Raw genomic sequence first — 21,835 nt, 5'->3', positions numbered from 1 at the left:
GGTAAGTTTATAACAGGACTCCCAAATAAATAGGGCAGAAGTACCTATTTTTAGCTTCTTATAGTACAAGCATAAATCCTGCACATATGACCAGATTGAGGGCATATTTTATAAAATTATATGCATAAATCATGGCTCCGCTCATACTCCACCTCTGAGCATTCCTACCATACATGTACAGTAACACGAAAAAATTTTTCCTCCCTCCCAATTCCCCTATTATTAGGAGTAGCCTAATGGTTAGTACAGTGGGCTTTGATCCTGGCAACCTGGGTTCGATTCCCACTGCAGCTCCTTGCAACCTTGGGCAAGTCACTTAACCCTCTCTTGCCCCAAGTACAAAACATAAAACTTAGATTGTGAGCCCACTAGGGCCAGAGAAAGTACCTGTATATAATGTGTACAGCGCTGCATACGTCTAGTAGCACTATAGAAATAATTAGTAGTAGTAGTAATAGTATATGTCACCCTGAATGATTTCTGATTTTTAATTAAAATGTAATATTAGGTAAAAGGGAACCTGACTAAACACATAATTTTTAAATTATTACTTCATTTATTTAAGGAACAAAGTTATCCAACACCCATATCACTATTGTGAAAAAGTAACTGCTTCCTAAACTTAGCAACTGGTTATACTAGTTTTTTTAACCTTCAAAGCCTGAGACATAGCAATAAAGGACATTTTAGCTAAGGACATTTAAGACCCTATTTACAAAAGGTGCACTAGCATTTTTAGCACACTCTAAAAATTAGCACGTGCTGTTTAGATGCCCATAGGAATATTATGGGCATCTACATGGTTAGCACATGCTAAAAACACTAGCATGCCTTTGTAAACAGGGCCCTGAATGTTCTTATTATGTGAGCAAGGGAATGAAGGGAGTATGCACACAGATGTGCAAACAGCAAGAAAAGAAATGATCTCACCAAAGTGACTGGCGATGCAAAAATCAAGACAGCTACTGAAAGTTACTGAAATAGCTTTTTAGGTTTGCCTCTGTTAGGGAATCATACCAATGCATTGTATGGCTTGGCTAAAGGACAGTGTATGTGTTTAGTTTTTTTAAACATGTCCTGTGCACTTGCTGTTGTATACCATGACTTCTTGTTGCAATAGTGTGACGATTCAGATTTAGCAGGTTCAGTGGTCAGTTAGGTTTCTTTCTTTCTGTCAGGGAAAAAGATTTTCGTATCTGTGCAGGAGACTGTTTGTTCCTGAAATGTGTGATTGTGAGGGCACCTCAAGCATTTGCTCTTTCCACACTGCTTTTTAGTATTTTTTTATAGACTTGGGACACCTGATTTGCTCTTTGAGAATAACAGAATATATTTATGCTGATAAGGCTTTACAAAATATTTGGGGCAAAGCAGTAGAAATCATGCCAGGATTGAAGCTGCAAATATTTACTCCTGCTTGGGAGCGTTCGTAAATGTTCATGTATATTTTATAAAATGTGTATTAATCACAACTCCACCCAAAACCTATTTTTGATCACACCTATACATAAAAATATGTTCCTTCTTGCCACCATGCATATTTCAATATGTGTAATCCCTAAGATAATCCTTTACAAAATTACCCCCTAACCCCAAAATTCTATAAACTGTGACTAAAACGTTCTGCGTGCAAATCAGCATGTGTAGGCGATTTGTGCATGGAACTTACTTGGTTAACAAGCCAATCAGCGCCAATAAGTAGATGTTAAGCAATTATTGGCACTAATTGGGACTAATTAGGATTTACATGCATAACTTGCTAAGCACATTCTATAAAGTAATGAGCGTAAATCGGACTGTGTTGATCTCAAAAGAGGTGTGCCCATGGGCAGGTCATGAGCGGGTCGTGGGTGTTCCTAAAATATGTTCGATCCAATTCTAAACTAGTCATGTGCTTTTACACCAGGTTTTAGTTCGCATAAATGGCCACAACTAAATTTAGTCGCAGGAATGGACACTATACATATTCTATAAATTGCGCCTAACTTTGCGAGGTTTACAGAATAGTGCTAAACGCAGTTTCTTTTGGTGCTGATTTTTTTAGGCACGATATACAGAATCTCTCTATATAAAACGCACCTCCAACGTTCTAATGAAGCCTCTGTTAGCCAACATTCTAAAGTGAAGGGGGTGAGATCGCTTTGTGTCTGCCCCGCCCACGCATCAAACGTGATGACGTCGAGGGCGGAGCAATGACACTCAACCAATCGCAACGCTCGGCAGCGAAGCGTCAGGGAAGGAGGCGGCGCTCCCGACGTCTAGCCTTCCCTTCGCTGTGTTCCGCCTTCTTCTGACGTCAAGGATGACGTCAAAAGAAGGCGGAACACAGCGAAGGGAAACCTAGACGTCGGGAGCGCCGCCTCCTTCCCTGACGCTTCGCTGCCGGAACCGGCACGGAGGTAAATTTGAAAACAAGAAAAAAAAAAACAAAACAACCATGTTGGGGGGAGAGAAGAGGAGTGGCCACTAAAGAACAACAATGGGAGCGGGAGGGCAGGGGAGAAACGACAGCATGGATGCGAAGGGGGGGGGGGGGGGGGAAGAAGAGGGCGGCCCAGGCTGGGACATGGGAGAGAGAGGAGCATGGATGCAAGGGGGGGTCATGAAAGGGAGACAGGGGACTTGCTGCAAAAGGATGAATGGAGGCGGCAGGGGACAGAGGAGCATGGATGGGCATGGATTGGGATGGCAGGGCTCAGGAAGAGAGGGCAATTGCTGGAAAGGGATGAATGGAGGGGCAGGGGACAGAGGAGCGTGGATGGGCATGGATTGGGAGGGCAGGACTCAGGGAGAGAGGGAAATTGCTGGATAGGGATGAATAGAGGGGACAGATGGGCATGGATGGAAATGGATTGCAGAGCAGGCCTCAGGCAGAGAGGGGAAATGCTGGATAGGGAAAAATGGAGGGGCCAGGTGACAGAGGAGCATGGATGGGCATGGATTGGAAGGGCAGGACTCAGGGAGAGGGGAATTGCTGGATAGGGATGAATGGAGGGGACAGATGGGCATGGATGGATATGGATTGCAGAGCAGGCCTCAGGCAGAGAGGGGAAATGCTGGATAGGGAAAAATGGAGGGGCCAGGTGACAGAGGAGCATGGATGGGCATGGATTGGAAGGGCAGGACTCAGGGAGAGGGGAATTGCTGGATAGGGATGAATGGAGGGGACAGATGGGCATGGATGGATATGGATTGCAGAGCAGGCCTCAGGCAGAGAGGGGAAATGCTGGATAGGGAAAAATGGAGGGGCCAGGTGACAGATGAGCATGGATGGGCATGGATTGGAAGGGCAGGACTGAGGGAGAGGGGAATTGCTGGATAGGGATGAATGGAGGGGACAGATGGGCATGGATGGATATGGATTGCAGGGCAGGCCTCAGGCAGAGAGGGAAAATGCTGGATAGGGATGAATGGAGGGGGCAGGGGACAGAGGAGCATGGATGGGCACACACACACACACTCTCTATCACACTGTGTCTCACATACACACTTGCACACACTCTCATTCTCACACACACACTCTCTCACAAACACACTCTCTCTCACACACTCACACTTTCACTCTGACTCTCACAGTCACTCTCACATACACTCTCCCAAACATACACACTCCGAGGAAAACCTTGCTAGCGCCCGTTTCATTTGTGTCAGAAACGGGCCTTTTTTACTAGTCTAGTACTAAATGGATAAAGTAGTGTGGCTGCCATGTTAATCCACTTTAAGAGAAAATAAATAAAACATAAGGTGATACCTTTGCTTTTGTTACTAAAGCAAACCCTTGAGGTAGTTTATTTACCTCATAATTCTACTTACATAACTCAATCATACTTCTTATGTCCTTGCATAATACAATGCTTGACAATTCAGTATGCATACAGACATGTAATAATTCTTTTTTTATTTTAAAAGTGTAACATGACAACATGTACTCTTACCATGATTATATCCCCAGGCTGAATTGTGATTTCATCATGACTTCGAGCATCAAAAGGGTATAGTGCTCGGTAATACACAACCTTGACATCATCCAACGCAGAAAAACTCAAAGGAGCTTTTTCTACAGTAATGAAAAGAAAATGTATCATATCAAAGCAAGAGGAGGAATGAGCATATTTTTAACAATTTTAAAATCTTACCAACAGCAGTGTTTAGAGATCTTATAAATCTCTCTAGAAGCAGCTATCACCCAATCAGGTGGCTCATTTAAGTATGTGAGATATTTTTTAAATAAACAATACCTCAAGACACTGTTTTAGGAGATCCACAGCTTTTTTGACTTTATCTGTGTACTACACCATGTATCATTAGGGTACACAAAAGCCCCAGTGAGGAGGAGGCTACAGAGGGTCATTACAAATGGTTAAGCATTGTTTTCGAGGGGGCGTGGTCTGGAAAGACTTTAAAAGTTTACTGTGTTTCAAAATAACAGGTGTACAGAAATAAAACTTGGCTCACAAATAGGTCTATGACAGAGCTATAAATGATCATGTAACAATTAAGTAGAATGATAAATATTCTTTGCAAATTTCACATAATAAAGGTACTTCGACATGTCGTGAGAACAAATGAAAATGATAAATATGACTGCTAAGAATAATATGCTCAAAATAACTTTGAATACAAAATTGGCAGAATTTAAGTAATTTGCTGACTAGTAGCCTATTGTTTAGAGCGCTGGACTGAGAACCAGGGGAGCCTGATTCAAATCCGATTGAGGATCCTTGTTGTTGTGGAAAAGTCACTCCTCCCCCCCCCCCCCCCCCCCCCCCCACTACCTCAGGTACAAATTCAGATTGTGAGCCCTCAAGGGACAGAAAAATACCTACTGCACCTAAACACATACTGTTTTAATAACTTTCAGGGTTGCAGGCAGTATATAAAAAACTAAGATGCAATTAGAAGTTTTAAAATTTCTTGTTATAATTGTTATTTGCCTTAAATGTATTAGGTTGAAGTAGTCTGAAATTTCCTGATTAAGAAACATATACTATATAAATAAAAATATTTAAAACAAACGAGGGACATAGTTACTAACGTGGGCTACCATTAGGATGTAATATTTTACTATCAACCCCAGTTATTAGTAAGTAGGTCTAAATGTAAAACAAAAGGGACCTGTGGTAAAATAACATGTGTTAACAGTAGAACATGTTAGTAACTATGCTCCCAAGAAAATAAAAATTTGATAACACATATTTGAATTTTTAATATTTCTAATATCCACGATGAATTGTAAGCCACATTGAGCCTGCAAAGAGGTGGGATAATGTGGGATACAAAAGCAATAAATAAAAATAAATAAAATAATACTCTTTCACAAAGGCGCTGTAACAGAACAGTGTGTTTTTAAGCCTGTAAATTGTATTGAATATTTCTAGAAGTGTATTTCTCTAGTTTAGCCAGAAGGTGCATGATTATGTTTAAAACTGTTACAGAAGAATGACTTCCTTCTTTTTAGTTAGCACACAGATAAAGGAAATGCCTGTAGTGATGTAACCAGCTATTTTTGAAACCTGTTGTTTTGGACTCTGTTTGGCCCAGGAGCTCATTTCATTTGGATTGTTCTAGCTATTGCCCCAGTTTCAGCCAGGGAGAAGAGAGAGAAAGCTCTTTGTTGAAGCCCTGTAAAACAGTTGTATTTGATAACTAGGGAGCAGCTGTATGTCCTGATCTCTCCAGGTACTTTCTAGAAAGTAAACAAATGTTTAGTTAGTGTTATAATTGATCCATATTTCAGTTACCTGTTATTGTTTGCTGATTGCACATCTTTTGTTCATTGTTCAATTTTTAAGACAATAAACAATTTAGTTTGTTGCCTCTACCTGTCTGAACTGATAAAGAATCCTGGTGGTTTGTGTGTTGGGTCGGTGAGAGCTTTCTGGGAATTGTGGGACCACTGGGAGTGTGGCCTCCAGTGCGTATGCTTTGTAGCGCTATAGAAATGCTTAATAGTAGTAGTAGTAGTAGTAGTAGTAACCTAGAAATCACTGGGGATAATTTGAGAGCGGGAGACTCGCCCAGAGGCGGTTGGGACCCAGTTGGTGGGAGGAGGGTGCTAGTGTAGAGCACAAACAGAATGTGCAGGTGGACCTGAGCTGTGCTGAGGATAGACCCTCTAAGTGGCAGCGGGGTAACCCCAGGTGGGTGGCTAGGCATTTCGTGACAGGCGCCCTAGCGTTTTTAGTGCACGCTAAATGCTAGAGACACCCACAGAAATATATGGGTGTCTCTAACATTTAGCATGTACTTTTTTTTATGCCTGCGCACCTTTGTAAAAGGACCTCTAAGTGCGTTAACCAAATTTGTGTGCTAATGAATCAAATATGCATCCCTTACTAATTTCCCATACCTGTACTTGGCCAAGGAACATGCATTCCCTGCTTTGCTGGCTCTGGAGGCTGCTGGAAGACTCTCTTCAGCTTGTCGTGCATGTCCTGTTTGTTAAGTTCCTCGTTCTCTTTCTTCTTAGTTACATCTTCCCTTCTCTGCTTTTCATCCTCCTGAAGTTTTTTTTGCCGCTGTTCTTCTTGCTGCACACGATCCTGCCATTGTTTGTCCTGTTCTGAGTTACGTCTACCAATCCAAACATGAAAACATATACATACTATTGAGACTACAGCTGAAGCCATTTGAGAAATTTTATATGTATCTGTTGGAGACTAGGGGGAAAGGTTAGTTCAAACCCAACTATACAGTATTGCTGAGAAAACTGTGAACATAATAGCATTTTCACTAAAAAGCAATAATCAGTTACATGTATATCCCTTAAATCATAACTTAACTTATTCATAATGAACGTTCACATGAATAAAAGTATACTGCACCAATGAACTGTTAGAGAGACTGGCCTTATTAATGCCAGTCCACCTTCATGTAGTCATCAAAGCTCAATGAGGCCCAACCAAGTACTGAAGATGCACCAAGGACTAAAAAAAATAATAAAACTGATAAAAGAAAATTTTAGTTAGTTTTTTGCAAAATATATAATAGAATCTTAGAGATTTTACTCTTAATCTGTTAACTTTGAACTACTTGGTATGAAAAGTGATGCTCACAATTTTTTGAGTAGTGTAAAATGCAAATTAAAAAAATTACTGTTAACAACATATACCAAAAAGATATTGGTTTTAAAGCCACTGGCAGGCAGAACTAAGCCCAGATATTCAATGCTGAGCCATATCCGGACTCCAGCGCTGAATATCCGATCACAGTGGCCAGCCGTAAGTTAGTACCACACTGGCTGATATTCACACAAGAATGTGGTTAGCTTGGCAGATAAAGTTACAACAGCCTTTTTGCTGTCCTAACTTTAGCTGCTTACTTAACTGGTTATAAGTCTGAATATCGCCATTAACCAGTTAAGTACTGGCTCTGTCCATAGCCTGCCCCTGCACTAACTGGATGGTGCAGGGGCAGTTAGCAATGATATTCAGTGGCACTGTCCAGTTAAATGCCGCTGAATATCAGAAGATAGGCAGGCACAGGCAGCAGCTGAGCAGGAGGCTCTCCTACCCAGTTAAACCATTCTGAATATTTGACCCCTATGCTCCTATACTAACAAAGACAAGCTACCTCCCTTCAGAAAAGAAAATTTCTCTTGATGTAGATAAAGAAAGTGGTCATAGCCAGAATAGCATGAACTTATTAATTATCTCCTTTAGTATTTTGGAGCAATTTCTCCTACAGGTAGTCAAAGAGCCAGCTCTTGTCTCAGTGTCACTCTTTCATAGCACTGTAAACAGAAAATCTAACAACTAGGCTTGGGAAGGTAATTTTCAAAGGGCTATCTGAGGGAAAACCCCATTTACACTGTGTAAAGCATATGTACTTTTAACCTGCCTCAAAACAGGCTGAAGACAGGGCGCAGGGAGGTAACGTAAGGAAAGGTATGCACAACTCTTTCATTCTGAAAGCCCCATGCTTTCATGGGGGTGACTGCTTCAAAGCAAGAGCAATGGAAGCCCCATTCAGCAGCCAGCTAGTTATAGCTTTTTTACTTGCATGCTGCCCTAAAATATGGAGGTGACAAGAACTCCTGCTATTCCCAAATTATGAAGGTAGATATTTTACTTTTGAAAAAGATACTACAGTAATTCAGGTTTGAGATAGCTGTCACTTTTTACAGCTAACCAAAAATCAATAAAAGTTGGAATTTCTAATATGACAAAATATTTTTTAAACAATCACTATAGAAGATGAAGTAATCCAAAGGGGTGAAAGCATATAAAGTGCTGGTGCACTATTAGGATAGTTGTAAAGAGCCATCACTCTCTGAGTAACAATACAAACCATGCTGGAACTAAAATACATAGCAACAACAGAAAAGAAACAAAGGGGCTTAAGGATGTTTTTATGCGTATCTGTTGGAGACTAGGGGGGAAGGTTAGTTCGAACCTGACTACACAGTATTGCTGAGAAAACTGTGAACATAACAGCATTTTCACTAAAAAGCAATAATCAGTTAGATGTATATCCCTTAAATCATAACTTAACTTATTCATAATGAACGTTCTGTAAGATTTGTGTTGCCCAAATATGAAACTCATCACATTTTGCTATATATTGTGCACTACGTCGTAATATATGGCTGCCACTCTGAGGTGCCACTTAAGCTGAAGAATCAGTTGAAGGATGCCACAGTTGCTTCCATAGGTTGGCCAATAGTTCATGAGGTTTACACAGAAAATGGCATTTTGGAAACTAAAGCCAATGAGTGAACATAAAGGCAGAATGAACAGGAAGGCAACACAAATCTCAAAATCTGAAGTGAAAGATAAATCAAAAATCTCTAGCAAGATGTTTCTCTAGAACAGCTATATGATGTTAAAAGTTATCTCTGCAATCATCCACTTTGCTGCTTTCACCAGTGGCATAAGTTCAAATTGGGGGCTCCAAAGAGAATTTCACTGAAGGTCCCCACATTTGAGGGGGGGTACTTTCCCTCTTTACCAAAGCTTTAAGATTACTAGGAGGTGAGTACAGAAAAAAAAAACCCTGTACTTATCTTTAGCAGTGTTGTCACCCAACCTCCTTTCTTTTATTTCCTGAATCAAATTAATTGATTCTCAAAACAGCAGCCAGAGAATAGCTGAAGTGTATTTACTTCCTACTGCTGGAATCAATTCTCATGACAAGAATCAGGTGATGGCTCAGGCAGGAGGAGATGATGCATTTAAGCCCTCTTCTGGCTGCTGGGGAGATAAGGGGTGGATGGGAGGACCACATAATTTAATTAAATAACAAAATGATGTTGGAAAGCATTGCAAAAGCACTGTTAATAGTAACTGCAATTTTGCCACACTCCGCCTCTGCTCCTGCAGTGCTGGGTTGACTGGGTAACCCAGTACTGCAGAGACTGCTTGGGTGTTGTTTACACCACTGGTTTTCACACTCTATCAGTAAATATTTGTTATGTTTGTAAAAATACTTATACCTAAACAACTTTGAGATACTGAACAGGCTTTTCAACTGTGATAAACTTGAGGATTTCTGCAGACTTTTCTCTGTGTCTAAGGCCTCACTCCGCTGCTCTGGCTGATTCGTGGGATCTACACCTGCCTTTTCCTGAGCTTCCCTTTCCTGCCTAAACAAAACAGTCAAAGGATTACTGCTTTAACAGTGTCAGTGATCTACAAAGGCATTTTATTCACTGTTTTATATGAACAGTATCAGTGATAACCAAATTCAATCCAAATCAATCATCCTGGGGATCCATTAAGAATACATTAACTCTTTGGAAGGCAAGTCCCTGTTACCTACCTCACTCTGTGGGTTATTTCCCCAGATGACTGAGATTCAGCGACATCAGTCAAGCAATATTCCACAAAGTTTGTGTGATAAATATAGCAGCTTTGCATTTTTCTTGTAACATTCATTTTAGGAAATTTAAAACCCAAGAAATAAACTGCTAGATTTCAGACAATTTTGAGCATTCCTCCCATCATGTAGCAAACCAAGGAAGTGATTATATACCTGAGCTTCAACAAACCTTCAAAACAAAAGCATGGGCATACATTTGCTTTGAAAATGACTCCATAGAATTTATGCGCTTATGTTTACGCCTGTTCTTTAGCACACATTTTCATGCATTTGACCATATTTTAAAAAGTATTGCACACCTCAACCTACACCTGGGGAGAGGGGGGGGGGGGGGGTCAGCCTGGTTAAAGTTACATTTGTAGAGACTGCTTATGCAGACCTTTATGTGCGTATCAGGTGTACAGCAGATCAGAGGGAATCAGCAATACAATGAATTGTGAGGCAATAGAAGTGTATAGAGCCACAGATGGAATCACAAGGCAGAGCCACAATTCAGAAAAAGCAAATGTATTCAATGACCCAACACGGTCCGTGTTGAAATGACTGCATCAGGAGTCAAATAAAATCACAGCACAATGTCTTCTTCTTCAGGTCTTCACTCGATGGCAACAAATGAAGTAACGAGAACAGAAACTTAAGCTACCTGTGTCATGACATTGTGCTCGGATGCATTTGTCAAAACACGGGCCATGTCTGGTCACTGAATAAATCTGCTTCCTCTGAATTGTGGCTCCACCTCGTGGTTCCATCTGTGGTTCTATAACTTCTATTGCCGTACAGTTTACATGAGCCTATTTCTGAACAAAAATGTTTTACAGGGATAATTTTATAAAGGCTTTTCTGCGTGTAAAGTCTAGTTTACCATGGAAAAGGCAGCGGTGGTATCATGAAACAGAGAATCCCTGTCGGGAGTTATTGAATCATGGACCTTTGGAAGAAGGCTATGGTGAATATATATTTAATAAAAGGTCCAGCATTTTCTGTGCCTTTTATAAAATACTTGCCTATTTTCTGTGACTTGGCTTAAGCCTTGTTTTGGTGCGCAGGCAGTCACTAATAGACAGCAGTATATTGATAATCCCTTTATTGAAGATGGAAACAGTCACTCGATACAAAGGGTTACAGATGTTCCTGAGGTAGGCTTTCAAATTTAGTATGTTAGTGTAATGTTCAGTACTAATTTAACCAGGCAACCCAGTCATACAAATGGCAGGTCTTTAGCTGGACATTCAGCTACATGCCTAGCCAAGAAAGTGAATATCTGTGTGAAAATAACCAGTTATCTTACCCGCTTGGCAGATGTTCAAATATCCCCTAAGGTTTATCCCCTTGAAGAATTGAGTTCTTACATTGAAAATTCTTTGAGACAGGAACCATGAACCATGGAAGATCCTTCTGATGCAGCATCTACTACACTAACAGCATTTTGGAAATAATGAATATTTATTTCTGTTAAAATGTTCACATATGTCAAATGAGAATGAATAACCCTCTTTTCTCTTTCTACTGCTCCTCTCCTAGCCTTTTTTCTTTAATCCCTGAAATCTAATCAGTGAAAACCTTAACACCCTGAGCAATCTTATTTTGGAGTAGTTTTATTATTTTTCTCCCTTTTCTTGACATATCGTGATCTGCAGTTGTCTGAACTTTAGCTTTCACACTTTCTTAATGTTCCAAGTGTAAACAAAAATGATAGAAAATATCATGAAAAGCATTCTTGACAATTGGGTTTTTCTTCCTTTGAAAGAAATGAAGAAAGGGGCCTTGAGGACTTTTTCAGTAGCTCACGAATGCAGCTATGGCAGGGAGAAAAGCTATCTTGATGCACTGTGATCATTTTTCCTGGACAGTATTGAGCTGGAAACAAATAACTTTACATGATTGAGCACTGCCTTTGCACAGCTTTGTGATTACTTATGTAACGTGCTATATTGAATATGAAGTACAGATATCCATACTGGTGGACTGTACTTAAATTCTTGACCGGAAACTTACAAAATATAAATCTCATTTACTAACCTGCATAAACATTTTAATATGTGTTAATGCACAATAAACCACTTTAATATGAATTATGCTCTTAGGGGCCCTTTTACTAAGTTGCGGTAAAAGGGGCCCTGCGCTAGAAGTGGCATCCATTTTTACTGCAGAGGGTAAAAAGGCCGAAAAAATAAATGACCATGCGGTAAGACTGACCTTACTGTGTGGCCATGCGGTGGGGGGGGGAGCACTTACTGCCACCCATTGAGGTGGCAGTAAGTACAACCGTGCTAACCAGACAGTAACTGGGCAGCGTTAACTGCTGCAGTAAAAAAATAGGGACCTATTTTCCCTAGGGCTGCGTTGGGCCGGCGGTAGTTCTGGATTGCCATGCGGTAAGCCCGCGGTGGGCTTACCGCTGCTTAGTAAAAGAGCCCCTTAGTTAGTAAATAGGCCCCATTGAGAATAACAGGGCTTGAATTAAATAACACATGTTAACTCACATTAATGGGCACTAACATGTTAATGTAAGTTAGTAAACAAATGTAACTAGTTTTTAAGAAAGCTTTCAAAATGGTTCCTGTAGTTGTCTCTAGGCCAATGGGTACAAGATGAGCAGTCCTGGTTTTGCGCCAGAACTACAGCTGCACAGGAGCATGGAGAAAAAACGGAAGAGTGGATCGTATTGCTCCATGTGACCTGGAACCATCAGAGAACCCTATCCTTGTGTCACCTTTTCATGTGAAAAGAAAGGAAGTAGAGAAGACATCATTGAGAGTGGAGGAGTGGCCTAGTGGTTAGGGTGGTGGACTTTGGTCCTGGGGAACTGAGTTCGATTCCCACTTCAGGCACAGGCAGCTCCTTGGGACTCTGGGCAAGTCACTTAACCCTCCATTGCCCCATGTAAGCCGCATTGAGCCTGCCATGAGTGGGAGAGTGCGGGGTACAAATGTAACAAAAAAAAAAAATAAAATCATCATCATCAACTTCAGGAGGAAACCAAAAACACACATCAGGTGGCTACGGTGCTGCTGTGACAAATGGACATTACAACAAACTAAGAAAATTAAACACAAGCAGTTTGGTGCACATGATGTTTAGCAAAACTAATAATGGTAACTCTTGATTCTATTAATATGAATGTAATGGACTGCATCTGTCCAGTAATAAAACTGAAGAGAAGACAACAGCACCATCCTACCTTTGGCCTTCTTTTGGTTTCCCAAGTTCCACCGTCTTCCGCTCTTGTTCTTTCTGCTTCACCTGGTCATCTTCTATGTCCTTCTGCTTCTGAAGTTGCTGTTTATTGTGTAACTCTCTCAGTTCCTATAAGCAAGCAAGAAAAAAGTGCCTCTTGATCACATATGGGAAATGGCAGACAGCACTGTGATGAAAGGTTTTGGTGACACTGTCCTAATGTGGTGGGGACAACACTAACACTGATGACAATTATCAAACTATTAGATAACAAAATGCATTTTGGCACCTGGAACACTTGGGGTAACATTTAAAGGACTGCATAGATGGCTCAAATATTCTGAGAAAGATTCTTTTGATAGAAACTGCCTTTTTTGTGATTTTGCAAGAGAGAAAATTCTGCTCAAGGCTCTGAAATACGAGGTTTGTAAAGGTTCTGTAAAGGTTTAGCATGAAAGGTTCCTTTCCATGAATTGCTGTGGACAGGGTTAACAAGTCATATAGGACAAGCTGAGTCAGTTATGGATTTCATCTGACTACATAAATAGAATAATCTTGCTTTTCACTGGACATCATAACTGTCTTCATGCATATAACAAGAGGCCTAGCCTAGCTTTATAGTTAAATTAGTGACTCTCCTACTCCTACACAGGGTAAGGAGATACTGATCGTGTAATATGACCAGTTGGAGGTGATCTCCTTCAAATTGTTGAAGCTTCTTTTAAGGTTAATTTAATCAGTCCGTGGATTCAGTTTCTTTATCATTGAAACTAAGTATAAACATGGTCTTTCCTAATGTCCTATTAGTAGTGATAAACTATGGGCAATAAACGTAAATAAAAACTAAAAAATATTTGCTAAACCTTAGGACTGGTACTGCTCAAAGGAAGCCTCTTAAAACCGAACACAATATAAACAAGGCCTCAAAGCTCCCTGGGCACACAGTAGAGTACTGCAATTCATAGCCCTCAAATCGGAGTCCCATTATTTATTCTAGTCAGCCTTTCTACTAAACCAGAAAAAAAAGAACAGTGAAAAAAAACCTCCAACTTGGAGAAAAATAGACTGTTCCCAAAAAGCCTGGTCAAAATATAGGCAAATTTCCAATGAACAATTCCAATAGCTGATGTAAAAATTCAAAACGCAAAAATCCAAAAAACAGTTCCAAAATCACAAAACACTGGCGGCTATTCAAACTCGAAAATCACAAGAACACTTAGCTTCATAAAAGGAGTGGTTCCTGCACATGCTAGGCCCATTCTTTCTCTTCATTTCCACCATAGCACTCTCAAATCTAAGGCACTTCTCATGGTACCGACTGTCCACATCTCCTTCTTTCTTTCTTCAAAGGTTCATCGCCAGCTATAAAGAACCCCGACAAGGGACACTTGTTTCGCTAGGCGCTGCTTCAGCAGGTGGAACTGCACACACATACCACCACTCAAAATGGCGACCGCATTTAGAATGTTTAGATTACTATCCAACCATGCTCCTTCGCAGATTTAAAGAGACAGAAGTCAGTAAAAAGCTTGCCAATCCACTGCTACATTTAAACCATTTGGTACTATAGTTCTTAACTGAAAGATCCAACATTGTTCACGCTGTCTCAACCACTTTTTCACATCCTCACCTCTTTCGTTCTGATGTATCTGATAAATATAGTAACATAGTAAATGACGGCAGAAAAAGACCTGCATGGTCCATCCAGTCTGCCCAACAAGACAAACTCATATGTGCTACTTTTTGTGTATACCCTACTTTGGTTTGTACCTGTCCTCTTCAGGGCACAGACCGTATAAGTCTGTCCAGCACTATCCCCGCCTCCCAACCACCAGCCCCGCCTCCCACCACTGGCTCTGGCATAGACCGTATAAGTCTGCCCAGCACTATCCTCGCCTCCCACCACCGGCTGGCTCTGCCACCCAATCTCGGATAAGCTCCTTAGGATCCATTCTCTGAATAGGATTCCTTTATGTTTATCCCACGCGTGTTTGAATTCTGTTACCGTTTTCATTTCCACCACCTCCCGCGGGAGGGCATTCCAAGCATCCACTACTCTCTCCGTGAAAAAATACTTCCTGACATTTTTCTTGAGACTGCCCCCCTTCAATCTAATTTCATGTCCTCTCGTTCTACCGCCTTCGCACCTCCGGAAAAAGTTCGTTTGCGGATTAACCCAACACCCTAGTTCTTGAAATTTATGTTGGAATTGCAAACAGTGTTGTACAAGAGGGGCTTCGATTTTATTAGAGGCAACACAGAGCCGGTGTTCAATAATTCGAATTTTAAAAGCTTTTGAAGTCTGACTAATATAAAGAAGGCCACAAGGGCATTGGATTGCATAGATTACACCTTAAGACTCGTAGGTAGTAGAATTTCTGATCTAAAATTAACCTTCTTCAGTTATACTACAGATGGAGCATTTCCCACATTTTCTATGACCTCCTTTTGTACCTGATATGTTGTCCAGACATCTGATCTACATAGTTCATCAGCTAAATTATAATTACAAGCATAAGCTACCATAAATATCCAGAGTACCTGAATGTAACTCACCTTGCGCTACTACTGAAAAAGGTGTGAGCAAAATCTAAATAAATAAATACAGTGAGTGTCCACAAAACTAGAATGAACTTGCATTACCCTCAAATGATGTCTAATGCAAGAAGCAATTTTTGGAGATAAAGCAGAATACTTCAGCACACAGGAGATCATATGATCATCAGCAACACTCTTGCTCATTTAAACGCTTTTTTCACAATATGTTTAGGGTAGAGAATGACATTGGAACAAAGTTTATCTCCATCCCCACAGGTTCTGTCTCAATCTCCACCCCATCCCTGCATGTTCTGACTCTGTCCTCGCTCCACCCCTGTGGGCTCTGCCCTCATCTGCAGAAGCCTTGAACACTTATGATTTTATATTTAAATCTTTGTATTAAAGTATGTAAGCTGCATTGAGCCTGCCATGAGTGGGAAAGTACGGGGTACAAATGTAACAATATTCTGTGCATCTGTTATTTATAAATCACAAACAGAAAACACTAATAACAATAAGCAACTATAATAACCCACCACCACCACCCTCTACCCTTTCAACCCCAACTACTACCCCAAGGAATCCTAATCCACCCTGTTAAAACGTCCATGGGTACAAAATACAACCCATTCTGTATGCCCTATGAATCACTGCTATGATTTTTTAATCCTTGTATGAAAAATAAGTCATCAACAATCTCAGGATTCGGTCTAGCTCTCTTGACTTCCTCCAATAGAAGATGTATTCGTAGATGTGCTGCTAGCAGAAATGTACAGGATCCCCCATGCAAATGTTTGCTAGTTATGGCCAGCATGTTTGCTTGTTTTTCCAAAAAAAATCAAAATACTGTCGTCTGCATCAAACATAAATCATAGTCCAGTTCATTAACAGGCTTCAAAGTAGAAAATGACACGGGGACAAAGTTTGCCCCCATCCCCACAGGATCTGTCCCCGTCCCGGCCCCGTCCCCTCAGGCTCTGTCTCCACCCTTTCCCCACAGGCTCTGCCCCATCCCCACAGTTACCATGGGTCCCTGTACCTGTGTGATTTTCTAGTTTAGGGTATCCTTGTTGAATAAACTTATCCCCTGTTACTAAGCTGCGCTAGTGACTGCCATGCGCTAATGCCAACACAGCCCATTCATTTTGAATAGGCTGTCAGCACTGCAGCATGGCTTAGTAAACAGAGAGGGTTATTCATTAATTCTGAAGCCAACTGCTTAAAATTGCTGGGTGGAATCGCAAATCTGATGATATGAATTGTGCAAAAAGGTAAACTATTTTTAAAATGACAAGGATACATACTCTTAAATTGAAATACAGTATTTCTATCTGTGGGTTTGGTATAAACATTTGTAAGGAATACTCCTTATTCATATTGAATTTGTACATCTAAAAATGTAATTTGGTAGCATGAGATTGACAATCAAATTTAATTGTGGGATAACAAGTATCAAGCTCCTCCACAAACTCACAAACCTCCTCCTCTGTCCCAGTCCAAACAACAAAATACTGCCAATATACAGGAGACAACAAGTTGCGGCAAAAAACTTCTTTGAACGATAAACCCAGTGTTGTTCAAAATCTGTCATAAAAATATTAGCAATAGAAGGCACGAATTAAATCCCCATAGCTACCCTTCACAACTGGAGATGAAATGATTATTTAATAATGCCAAAAATTCTGTAGGGACTGGGTGGGGTCTGGGGCGCTTACCTAAAGCCAATTCAACCATCTTGGACGTGTATGATCCACTCCTTCTATGAAGCTAATTGTTCTTGTGGTTTTGAATTGTGATTTGGGTACTGTTTTTTTTTATTTTTGCTTTTTGAATTTTTACATTGGGTATTATAATTGTTCAATGGTAATTTGCCTATATTTTGACCAGGCTTTTTGGGAACAGTCTATTTTTCTCCAAAGTTGGAGTTTTTTCACTGTTTTCTTTTTCCTGGTTAAGTAGAAAGGCTGATGAGAATAAATAACAGGACTCCTATTTGGGGGTTATGATTGTGCAGTATTTTACTGTGTGTCCAGGGAGCTTTGAGGCCTTGTTTAGAAAGTGTTTGTTTTTAAGAGGAGTCCTTTGAGCAGTTCCAATCCTGAGGTTTAGCAAACATTATCTTGAGTTTGATTTTCCTAAAGTCCTTCATTCTTGTAATATAAGTTTGCCGTTCAGCCAGGATTTTTTTTGCTTCTTATTTGCCTAGAAGTATGATAATGTCTTGATTGTGATGCAGTAAGAGATAATGTCGCAATCCCTATTCGGGGTCCTTGCAAAGGTATTATGTGCCAAAGGTGAACCTTCAGCCTTTCACCATCTCATTCATCATCCACCCCCTCCGTTAACCTTCAGGCTTCTAGGCACCCCCCCTTCTGAGATTATAAACATGATCACCTAACACCAACCCGTTGCGTTTTCAGACTATCATCAATGAAAATGCATGAAATAATTTGTATATAATGAAGGTAGTGTATGCAAATTTATCTCATGAATATGCATTGTGGACATCCTGAAAACCAGACTGGCAGGGTATGCCCCAAGAGCGGAGATCAGAACCACTGACCTACTGTATATTATAGCACCTGCTGGAACTTTAGATGCTTTCTATTTTTAATGGCTCTAGCCTCTAACTACAAATGAACTACTCCCCCTACTCCAGTCACATTTCAATTTCTGTTCCCACCTATTCATCACATGAAAGTTACTAACGTTGGGTGCCTCTATCAGTCTGACAGGCCGGCAGTGTGGGTGTGTCAATTAATGCAGTGTTGTTGTAGACAGGATATAACTAGTGTTTTCTATCTTCCAGCATTCTTGTATCTTTCTCATTCACAGGAACAACAAAACTAAAAGTAGTCAATATCCAGACAGATTGCTAAAGCAAGACAACTGCTGAGAAAAGGGAAAGTAAAGGAGGGACATAGATGTTAGTGGAATTATGTTACACAAAGGCATATCAGAAAGTCAGGATTCCAGCAAGAGACATAAACCAGAAGGCAAAGTACAGGAACTAATTCCTATCCCTTGTAGGCCAAATAGCACTTTGGTATAGCACAGGTCAAACTCATTATTCAAGAAGTTTTTCTTTTGCTCTAAAATTTTCATAGTTTAGTCCACATCACATCGCTTAGGACAGAAGAATTTAAGAATCTACAATTCAGTGCTCAAATATTTCTCTGCATTGATTAATCTCCGGCTTTCATATGGTAGCTAGCTGGAAAACAAGACGTCGGACAACCTTTTAGTTTATAACAATCTTCCACTAGGATCATACTAGAAAGGAAGGAGGTGTGTACCTTACAAGCAAATTAAATTTGAGCTGTGTTAAGACACAGGTGAACATGAGGCGATTTAAGCAGGCAACGAAAAATAAAGTACAGACATGAAGCTGAGTTTTAATCATACTAATAGTATGTCAGGAACTTCTCACACAAAGTCTCTTAAATGTAAAACAGGTATCAAATGTAATTTCAGATTACATCAATTTTAGTGAGAGAGGCTCTGTATTTAGAACATCTCTATCCTTTTAGAAGTTACAAAGGAAAAATGAGAGGCTCAAGTAGGTTGTGTGTCTAACATCAGAACGACTCCATTTCGTAAAACAAATGAGGTCTTATCCCCTTCTCACACCATCGTTAACCAACAGATCAACAGTCTAATGATTCCATCCATAAGGCCAGATATTTACAATACTCTTGTGAAGAAGAAAAAAGCTACTAGCTAAGATTTGTATTTATTTTCTGTACATGTCCTGACGTGGTAATGTAAAATACTGCACTGCAACAAATTTGAAGTTGCACTACCTATCCCGCATAGTACAATAAGAGTGAAATTTCACAGTAAACTACAGTATTTGAAAATGTCATTAAAAAAACAAACCTAAGCCATAGGCTACTACAGTGAAAAATGGCTGTGATTTGACTGTCAGGTGTTAAGAAAATGTATTATTTCAAACATCCAAAACAAAGGTAATGTTCTCTAGATCTGTGCTAGAGAAAAGTCTCTAGGACAGGTAAAGGTACCAAATTTGCAAGCTGCAAGTTATATCACTGCCACAGTTCATTTGAACATAGTCAAAATAACGTGCTCTTGCTTCTGATCGTGCTCAACCTGAACAGAAATGGAGATTATAAACACACTGATGTAGCTCCAACAGTTATCTACTAACACAAATGGTTTTAGGTTTAGGTCTGACAGAAGTCGCTTCATCTACAACAAGTCTTCATGATCTTCTTGGACAAAAAAGTCTAAACCTGCAAATAACCCCCATCTGAGAGGATTAACTCATTTTACACTTAAACATTTCATCTTTACTCTTCCCATTTCAGTTTACCCATAGAATCCAGCTGTTCCCTGTCATTATAATTCTTTGGTCACATCATGTGCTAAAATTATGTCCCAACTATCAACTGTACAAGTCTAACTTTCAAAACAATATTGCTTCTCATCCAAGTCAGTTGTATCATCTCTACTCTTGGGTAGGTGAGCAAGTTTTCACATCTAAAATAGGCCCTGCAACCTCACCTCGAATACTGTGTTCAATTCTGGTCACCGCATCTTAAAAAAAGATATAGTGGAATTAGAAAAGGTACAGAGAAGGGCGACGAAAATGATAAAGGGGTTGGGACGACTTCCCTATGAGGAAAGGCTAAAGCGGCTAGGGCTCTTCAGTTTGGAGAAAAGATGGCTGAGGGGAGATATGATAGAGGTCTATAAAATAATGAGTGGAGTGGAATGGGTACACAAGAATTGCTTGTTTACTCTTTCCAAAAATACTAGGATGCTACAAAGTAGTAAATTTAAAACAAATCGGAGAAATGTTTCTTCATTCAACATGTAATTAAACTCTGGAACTCACTGCCAGAGAATGTAGTAAAAGCAGTTAGCCTAGTGGGGTTTAAAAAAGGTTTGGATGGCTTTCTAAAGGAAAAGTCCACAGACCATTACTAAAATGGACTTGGGGAAAATCCACAGCTTATTTCTAGGATAAGCAGCATAAAATGTAATTGTACTTTTTTGGGATCTTGCCAGGTACTTGTGACCTGGATTGGCCACTGTTGGAAATAGGATGCTGGGACTGATGGACCTTCAGTCTGTCCCAGTATGGCAATACTTATGTACTTAAGCACTCTAAGGTTTTATAACAATTACAACGCCTCAGAGCTGATGTTGTCTTCCTTCAGGAAATGCACCTATCCGATTTGGAGCATGCCAAATTAGTGAGATGGTGGGTGGGGGACTGTGTGGCAATGCCTGCTGTGGGTAGGATGGGTGAGGTGGCCATCTTGTTTAGAGAAGGTTTGGCTGCACAAATAAAAGATGTTATCAAAGATATGGGAGGTCGCTATCCAGCTTATTTTCGAAAGAGAAAGACGCCCATATTTCGACCCAAATCGGGAGATGGGCGTCTTTCTCCCGTGGGCGCCCAAATTGGTATAATCGAAAGCTGATTTTGGGCGTCTTCAACTGCACTCCGTCGCGGAAACAGCCAAAGTTGACGGGGGCGTGTCAGAGGCGTGGTGAAGGCAGGACTGGGGTGTGGTTATCGGCCGAACAGAAATGGGCGGCTTTCGCCAATAATGGAACAAAAAATAGCCGTTTTTAGCGAGAATTTAGGGCACTTTTTGGACCCTTCCATTTCACGAACAAGTCCCAAAAAGTGCCCTAAATGACCAGACGACCACCGGAGGGAATCGGGGATGACCTCCCCTGACTCCCCCAGTGGTCACTAACCCCCTCCCACCAAAACAAAACAACTTTAAAAACTTTGTTTCCCAGCCTGTATGCCAGCCTCAAATGTCATACCCAGCTCCATCACAGCAGTATCCAGGTCCCTGGAGCAGTTGTTAGTGGGTGCAGTGGACTTCAGGCAGGCGGACCCAGGCACATCCCCCCCCCCCCCACCTGTTACACTTGTGCTGCTTAATGCTGAGCCCCAAAAACCCAATGTACCCACATGTAGGTGCCCCCTTCACCCCTTAGGGCTATGGTAATGGTGTAGACTTGTGGGCAGTGGGTTTTGGGGGGATTTGGGGGCTCAGCACACAAGGGAAGGGTGCTATGCACCTGGGAGCTCTTTTACTGTTTTTTGTTGATTTGTAAAAGTGCCCCCTAGGGTGCCCGGTTGGTGTCCTGGCATGTGAGGGGGACCAGTGCACTACGAATCCTGGCCCCTCCCACGACCCAATGCCTTGGAGTTGTTTGTTTTTGAGCTGGGCGCCTTCGTTTTCCATTATCGCTGAAAAACGAAACCGCCCAGCTCAAATCCGCACAAATCCAATGCATTTGGCTGGCACAAACC

The 21,835-nt window shown here is 40.8% G+C and overlaps 1 protein-coding gene across 1 annotated transcript in view; it reads right to left on the bottom strand.

Annotated features, from left to right (window-relative positions):
- ITSN1 (intersectin 1) overlaps positions 1–21,835 on the bottom strand; it is a 379,821-nt gene that overhangs the window by 110,232 nt on the left and 247,754 nt on the right. Inside the window, exons 18-20 of the mRNA XM_030202171.1 lie at positions 13,001–13,125; positions 6,350–6,573; positions 3,936–4,057 (exon numbers count right to left, since the gene is read on the bottom strand). Coding sequence (XP_030058031.1) covers positions 3,936–4,057; positions 6,350–6,573; positions 13,001–13,125 — 471 coding nt within the window. The remainder of the gene's footprint in view (positions 1–3,935; positions 4,058–6,349; positions 6,574–13,000; positions 13,126–21,835) is intronic.

The sequence above is a fragment of the Microcaecilia unicolor genome, chromosome 4, assembly GCF_901765095.1.
Source record: "Microcaecilia unicolor chromosome 4, aMicUni1.1, whole genome shotgun sequence".
Lineage (NCBI taxonomy): Eukaryota > Metazoa > Chordata > Amphibia > Gymnophiona > Siphonopidae > Microcaecilia > Microcaecilia unicolor.
Note: the sequence above shows the minus strand (reverse complement) of the source record. Positions and strands in the feature narration are given on the sequence as shown.